The 7,754-nt window shown below is 45.1% G+C and overlaps 2 protein-coding genes across 2 annotated transcripts; one reads left to right on the top strand and one right to left on the bottom strand.

Annotated features, from left to right (window-relative positions):
• Positions 1–644: 644 nt before the first annotated feature.
• Positions 645–2,790, top strand: LOC137579188 (uncharacterized). The gene is given in 4 exon segments (XM_068292893.1): positions 645–870; positions 1,635–1,793; positions 1,856–2,244; positions 2,246–2,790. Coding segments are annotated over 4 exon segments (1,260 nt in total). The 3' UTR covers positions 2,732–2,790.
• Positions 2,791–2,874: 84 nt separating this feature from the next.
• ValRS-m (Valyl-tRNA synthetase, mitochondrial) lies at positions 2,875–6,516 on the bottom strand. The gene is made up of 5 exons (XM_068292433.1): positions 6,232–6,516; positions 4,410–6,160; positions 3,892–4,341; positions 3,180–3,809; positions 2,875–3,115 (listed from the first exon to the last, which is right to left on the bottom strand). The coding sequence occupies exons 1-5, from the start codon at positions 6,323–6,325 to the stop codon at positions 3,065–3,067; spliced, it is 2,976 nt and encodes a 991-aa protein (XP_068148534.1). The 5' UTR covers positions 6,326–6,516; the 3' UTR covers positions 2,875–3,064.
• Between the last annotated feature and the right edge of the window lie 1,238 nt (positions 6,517–7,754).

Below are 7,754 nucleotides of genomic sequence, written 5' to 3'. Positions count from 1 at the left end.
GCCAAGACAAATTGGGTTCCAAGTGCTTGGCATTTCTATCACTTTCCTCGTCCAGTTGTTTATTTGCTGTCATTTAGAATGATAAAATGCGCTTCTACCATAAAAACTTGATTAATTACATATGCCAACAAGAGGAAGGAAGAGATCGGCGAAGTCAACTTGCTATGCGTGAATGCTCCACATATTCGTCAGCTGAAATAAACTCCACACGACTTGTCAGCAGGAGCGGATTCCAAAAACCTTAACCAAAGGAACATCCCAAAATCATTGCATACATTTGGGGTGATCATGTATTCTACGGGAGATTAAGTCTTCATTTGTTTGAACAAGAATTCAAAATTTCATAGAAATTTCATTTCATTCTTCCTAATGGCCTTTGTTGTTGAGCTCTTGGTTACTTAAGACCAATCCGGCCCTGCATTTGCGCTGTACTGCGCCAAAACCTGGAGCAATGTCTAGCGTCGCGTCGGGTTCTCTCAATTAGCACCTGCGTGAGTGACACAGTAAGCCCCCAAAAACTGTAGCTCCCTGAGATCAGTCTCAATTGTAACATACACGCCTACGGACGTGCTCTCGAGCTCCAGAAACGCTTCATTTCTTCACCTTCTCCCAAGTGAAAACCGAAAGTGAATAGACGCATAGTCATGTCGTTGTCTATGTCCAATCGTTCAACACATTCCACTCGCATCTTTGCCATAGTGGTCATCTTCTTCAGCTGCTACATTGCGGGCATATACAGTGCGGCACGTGCCAGCAGTCAAGTCATACTCAATGACTCACATAATCGTAGCCAAAGCTTGGAAACTTCTGTGGCCCTTCAGGATGAGGAGGATTTGGCGATATCTCGCAATAGTTCGAGGCATCCTAGATGTAAGTTGGAATGCTGTGGGTTTCTTTTAAGTATTTTTGTTTGAGTGAGGTCTTTTGAGTGCTGGCCGTTTGTTTTGTTGTTGTACTCAACGACGTCGTTGTATGTGGGTCACACTTCAATTATCACCCAGTGCTGAGGTACCATGCGCTGGATTCTTTAGTCTTAAACATTATTGGACACAGGCCACTGTCACCCGTCATTTCCGCTTGGATACATTCCAAACTTACCCACACCCAATTATCAGAGGGTTCACAAATTTTAAGGTGCTTCCAATTTGTCGTGTGACATCTGAAACGTTTATCTTAAGGGTTAACCCTATCAACTGGATCATGGATAATATTTATGCATGTATATTTTCCGAACAATTTTTGCCAAATTGTGAATGATTACTTTTCTATCTTATGGTAGATACTGTATTGCATTTAAAACGAAACTATATATTCAAACGAATATTGAGAGTTGGATATGTCCTTCTCTTGTAGTAATCCTTTTGATTAACTTTATTTGCCATTCATGTGAAAGCAATTGACAAGTTTTTTCTTCGCTTTCAACAGATTTCAAACATATTCCTGAGCTGCCGGGAGTATCATAATTAATCGAGTTGGTTCAATCTGGATTTTCTCGTTGTTAGTCGGATATTTCTGAATATACCTTTTTATGGGGGGCTTTGTTAAGTTTTATGCTCTTCTTTATTACCCTTTCGATGGGAGTCTTTAGTGAGTTTTCAATTCCATTTTTTGCTTGGCATTTTGAATTCCTGCAGGGTTCCCATTTTACACAATCGGACGATTCTCCAATGACATATGCATTGGCAACAATCTCCTACTGGGCACCTGTGTGATCAATGGCGAGTGCTCGGATAACAGCGGGGTGGCTGCCGGCAGTTGCTCCACCATCACGGCTCAGGCAATTTGCTGCATTTGTAAGTACATGAAGACGATGGATCAAGGACTTGCTTCAGTTTGAATGTTGCTCCTATTGCAGATCAAAGGACATGTGGGGCCAGCACCACATATAACAACACCTATTTCTACAATGCCAACTATCCGGCACCCTATGCCGGAGGCGGACGTTGCTCAATTACTGTGACTCCGCCTGATTCAACAATCTGCCAGCTGCGTGTGGACTTTTTAGCTTTATCGCTGGCACCACCAACGGGCGATGGCGTATGCAGCACGGACGCCTTGACCATTACGGGAGGTGCCTCTCAGGTGCCAACCATTTGTGGCGAGAATGCGGGCCAGCATGTGTATGTGGATTTCAATGGAGTGAATCCCATTTCCATATCGGTGGCCACATCAAGCGGTTATACCTTCAATCGCCAATGGCAGTTTCAGATACGTATGCTCGGTTGCACTTCAGCCACCTTGGCCCCCCTCGGGATGTCTGCAATACTACATGCCCTCCAGTGGCACCTTGTCCAGCTTCAATTACGTGTCCGCCGCATCATCGGCCCTCAATTCGATTGGAGTGCAGGGCACTCGACAGTTGGCCAATACAAGATATGGCATATGTATAAGGAAAGCAACGGGCATGTGCTCCATCACGTATAGTCAGGTTAGCTCCGACTCCTATTCGTTTACGCTGACCAACGATGTGGGCGCTGTGGATCCCACACTGCTGGCCACCTCATCTGTCCAGAGTCAGGATTGCACAACGGATTATATAGTGATACCGGCTCCGACGCAGGGCGGCACAGCGATGCCAAGTGATAGATTCTGTGGTCTTGGCCTGGTGTCAACGACTACTTCGGCCAAGCCATTTACGGTATACACGGTGACCGATAGCAATGAGGATATGGATATATCGAATCGTGGCTTCTATCTATCCTATTCGCAAAACGCGTGCCCTGTTCTATAGAGCTGAAGGCACATCACACACATTCCACCACTCCTTACACTTATCATAATAAAGAGACTTGATTAATCCATATGTATATCTATCTATCTATCTGTCGATCTATCTATCAATCATCGGAGTGAAATCATTTGAAGAAAAGAAAGTTATTTCTTGCAAATTAAATTAAATTTGTATAATTCATAGACTTTCTATATATGTACATATATTTTAAATTTAAAAAAACCTTCATTTATCTAAAGACTTAGCGGACTATTTAACAATAACAAGGATACATAAATTTTTCAATATTAGTTTTCTTTTGTACAATTTGGTCTTTCTGCCTCACTCACTTACTTACTGGGCCAACGGCCTAAGACTTAAGATCTCAGCTTCCAACTCTTTGATCTGAAAGAAAGAGAACTCATCCAAGTTTTAGCCATCGAAATCTTTGGTTTAATCCTCAACTTACCCGATTTTCGAAATGTGTTCTCGTTGCATTGTCGACGATTAACTGGAAGGCATCATTGTCCATACGCATCCGATACTTCTGCAGCTCGGTGACCAATTTCTGCAGTTTCCTGGCATTGGCGTCCTGCATTTCTTGACGCTTCTCCTCTGTGATGTGGAATTCTTCGTTTAGGCTAAGTCCAAACGAGCATAGGGCTCCGGCCGTTGAGAATAGATTTAGTTCCTTGTCGAATTGCGATGTCTCATCAAGTAGTTCCAGTTCGACACCAACACAACGGGTTAGCACCTGAATTTGCGGCAAATGGCGACGGAGTATGTCCTCTGATTCGGGATTCTGGGCAAACAAACAGAGTTTGGGTTCATGGCGTTTGCTAATTTGATTCCGACTCTTCAATTGACGCACGTTCTGGCATATTTGGACAATGTCAGAAACTTCGGCGTCGAGTTTGGGATCACAATATTGGGATAACTTGAGCTCAATGTTCAGTGGTAAATGCTGTAGCAATTCAGAGGCCACAAACGGGGTAAACGGTGACATGGCCTGAATACCCCAACTTAGGCAGGCAGCTAAAGTTCCCACATGGACATAGCCGGCAGCTGTGCGATTGGCTATGTCCGATTTGGTCGTTTCCTGCACAGGAAGAGAGAGAGAGAGAGAGCGAGAGAGTGGAAGTATAATTTAGAATACTGATCTCTTACTTGTCATTACTCACTATATAAACATCACAGAGATTTTGATAAAAGAAATGCTTTAAGGCCGCTGTGGCCATATGGAAATTATAGTTATTATAACAATCCGAGCAGATGGAAAGGGTCTCAGCCAAACGGCCGACAATCCACTGATCCCACATATTAAGCTGAACTCCTTGCATGGTCTCGAAATCTTGCAGCTTGACACCAAGACTCTCGGCTGAACCCAGGGTAAAACGCATGGCTTGCCAGATTTTGTTTAGGAACAATTTGTTCGTGTGACAAGCGTCCACATCAAAGTTGATGAAATGATTCTTAATGTTGTGGCTCAGCAGAGTGAAACGGAGCGCATCAGTGCCACATTCTTTTATGCCCTTTGGAAACATCTTGACCATCCCAGCAGTAGAGGTCTTCAATTCCTCGGGCTTAATGACACCAGCATCGCAGGACTCCTGCAACAAAGCCTTGAGGCTCTGAAAAACGAATAAGACAGAGATAGAGATAGAGAGAGACAAAGCTGGCGTATACATTGGGTACTTACGTCTAGGCTAGCACCTTGGACCACCTGCTGAGGGGCGACTATATTGCCCAGGCTTTTGGACATTTTCCGTCCCTGGGCATCACAGACGATGCCATTGAGGAGCACAAGATTAAAGGGTGCCTTGCCTGTCAACTTCAGGCCCATCATCATCATACGGGCCACCCAGAAGAAGAGAATGTCATGACCCGTTTGCATTATATCCAACGGATACTTATCCTTGTACTTCTCATCGGGCCAACCGGCCACCGAGAAGGGAAGCAGGGATGCCGAAAACCAGGTGTCCAGTACATCAGTGTCTTGGGTAAGGGTGAAATTTGAGGTGCCCAAGAGTTCAGTTGCTTTTTCGTGGGCCAGTTTTGGATTGAGAGCAGCCACCCAAAGGGTTTCTCCATTGCTATCAGTGGCTTGATAGGCGGGCACCTGATGTCCCCACCACAGCTGACGGGAGATGCACCAGTCGCGGCAATCCTGCAGCCATCGATCCCACTCGAGCTCGAAATTGGGCGGCATTATCTGCAGACGACCGCTGTAAAGTTCGGATAGCGCTGCTTCGGCCATTGTCTTGGTTTTGAGGAACCACTGGGGCACTACCATGTACTCGATGACATCTCGGGAACGCGAGCAGATGGGCAATTGCATGGTGTGGGCTCGCACCTCACGCAGCAGATCCAAGTCATCCAGGCGGCTGACAATCATATTTCGAGCATCGAAACGTGGCTTGTCCTTGAATTCCGGATATGTGTCCACAATAAGTCCGTCATAGGTGAAAATCGGTCGAAGTTCCAGATTATGTCGGCCAGCCAGTTCGAAATCGAATTTGTCATGAGCTGGGGTAATTTTCACGGCCCCCGTTCCGAATTCCTTGTCCACGTTTATGTCGAAAATGAGGGGAATGGTGTCATCCCGGAAGGGATGCTTCAACCTAACCTCATCCCGATTGCGGTATTTGCTGTATCGCGGATCCAGGGGATGCACAGCAACGGCAACGTCACCGAGAATAGTCTCTGGCCTGGTAGTGGACACGACAATTTCTTCTTCAGTGCCATCCGGTTGGGTTTCGCCATCGACCACACGGTAGGCGAAATCAAAAATGCGACCAAAGAGAACAGGATGCTTATAGCCGGGAATGGGAAACTCCGTTGGCTCTTTAATCTCCACCACATCGACCTCAATGTCTGAGATGGCCGACCTTAGCGTGACAGACCAGTTGACCAGTGAGTTGCGTCGCTGTATAAGGCCCTCATCGAAGAGACGCTCAAAGGCCACATTCACGGCCAAGGCCTGCTGATCGTCCATGGTAAAATACTCTTGCTCCCAACTCAGGGTGCATCCCAACTGACGTAGATCCTCCACAATGCCCAGACCCTTGGCGGCCTTCCATTTCCAGATGTGCTCCAGGAATGCCGTGCGACCCAGCTCTTGGCGTGTCTGACCCAGAGAGGCTGCTATAGTCCGCTCCACAACCACCTGGGTGGCGATACCGGCATGATCGGTGCCCGGTACCCATTCCACATCGTAGCCCAGCTGGCGACGTTGGCGCGCAATCACATCCTGCACTGTGGCCATTAGGGCATGCCCCAGATGCAGATTTCCCGTCACATTCGGAGGTGGCAGGAGCATGCGGTAACTGCCACGCCTGCAATGTTGACCAGGCTTGGGCAGATTGGCCTTCTCCTTTTCACGCAGCCAATACGCCTCCTCCACCTGCTTGGGTCTATATCCTTTGGCCAGTGAAAGCTTCGCACTTGCGTCTAAAGTAAATCAATCACGGATCACGTAAAGCCGGCAGCTGGTTTTTCACTTAAAAACTCCAACCACTTACCATCGGATGTGGAATAGTAGATGCTGGACACTCTCAGTTCGCATAGCAGTCTCTGTTTCAGTAAGTTGCGGGCACAGTTTCTAATTATTTGCATTTTTCGTCGGTTTATATAAAAATTGTGTGTAGTTTGAAAATTTAATGTCAGCTGTTTCTAACAACACTGCTCAGCTGATTCTGTTCATCGTGAAATCGATATTTAACTGTCGCCTATCGGCTATCAGTTATTGTTATCGATGATTGCGGTTAAATTTGAAATTAAAATTGAATTGTAACAGTCTTTGGTTTGTCGTGCATTCTAGTTTTGAAATGGAAAATTGGGAAAAAGTTTACAAAATTTCTGATTAATACATAGAAACTCATAAAAGTATTGGCTACTATGGTAGATAGAGAGTATAGACTAGATGTTAGTATGATATTCACGTACACATGATATACATATCTATAATTGATATTACAAATAGATAATCTCGTCTGCATTTTACAATTGAATTCGTCAGAATGTATTCAAGTGAGCGGCGGCTTTTCAAATACAGCTGAAGTATCCGCGTCCTATTCATCTGAGGCTAATCAAACTGTTGACATTTATGTAAAGCAGTTTCTCCCACTGCCACTGCCACTGCCAAAAACATGGCGATGTATTTAACTTTACGCTTTCTGTTACCCTGCTGCCACTTGAATCTGAAATGAAGGAAACCCTGAACATTAATGGGCTGAAAACGCGAACAGAAGACCCAACATAACAACGACCGCCATTTTGTCAACAATGGCGTCAATTAAATGGAAAATGCAGCTGCAGCTGGCGCAGCAGCGTTAGCAACAACAACAACAACAACAAAAAGACAATAAATGCGTCTTAAGTTTAAGTGGCACATTAGGCTTGCCAGGTTGGTAGGTTGGTTGGCTGGTTGGTTAGATGGTTAGATGCTTGGTTGGCTACATGCAGACAGGCGTTGACAACGAATGCATATAGAAGGATACAGAGTGTTGCATACAACATGTGGCTATGTGTGGCAAGACGATACCTCTTTAGCTTGGGGCACCCTGTTTACATTGCTCAACGGCGTTTTGTATGCAAAGCTAATTCAAATGCGATTATGACAACGCGACCGACGCAGGCAATGGATGGGTTAAGTGGTCTATGGATGGGGGGTGGTTCAGGGGGATAGTTCGGAGCAATGAGTTCTGCTCAACTTTGTGCTGTTTGAACTTTTGTGTGTGTGTGAGGGGACTACAAAGTGGCTAAAATGTTTATGCAGCGTGCGAAAATGTGTAAATTCTCGAAGAGTTTATTGACTAACACAAAATTTTCTTATATTCTTAACATCAATTACGATTTATTATCATGAATTGAATGCTTCTGGGCTCTGGAGTCTGTCCATTCTTTTGGATCCTTTCTAAAGTATCTAAGAATATCATAATGAAGTTGTTGGCACATTGAACTTACGATCTTGTTTAGTTTCCGTGTATGTGTCGATCCAGAGTAATTCTCTTAGAGGATTGAATTGTGGTTTTCATCTGCCTAC

Source organism: Drosophila tropicalis, unplaced genomic scaffold (genome assembly GCF_018151085.1).
Source record: "Drosophila tropicalis isolate 14030-0801.00 unplaced genomic scaffold, ASM1815108v1 contig_694, whole genome shotgun sequence".
Taxonomy (NCBI): Eukaryota; Metazoa; Arthropoda; class Insecta; order Diptera; family Drosophilidae; genus Drosophila; species Drosophila tropicalis.
Note: the sequence above shows the minus strand (reverse complement) of the source record. Positions and strands in the feature narration are given on the sequence as shown.

Excerpts from the sequence above, each read along its gene's own strand:
- ValRS-m (XM_068292433.1), bottom strand. The coding sequence starts at position 6,325 with ATGCAAATAATTAGAAACTGTGCCCGCAACTTACTGAAACAGAGACTG. Across the intron at positions 4,342-4,409 it reads TCCAAGGTGCTAGCCTAGAC|AGCCTCAAGGCTTTGTTGCA; the intron begins GTAAGTACCCAA and ends TTCGTTTTTCAG. Across the intron at positions 3,116-3,179 it reads GAACACATTTCGAAAATCGG|ATCAAAGAGTTGGAAGCTGA; the intron begins GTAAGTTGAGGA and ends TCTTTCTTTCAG.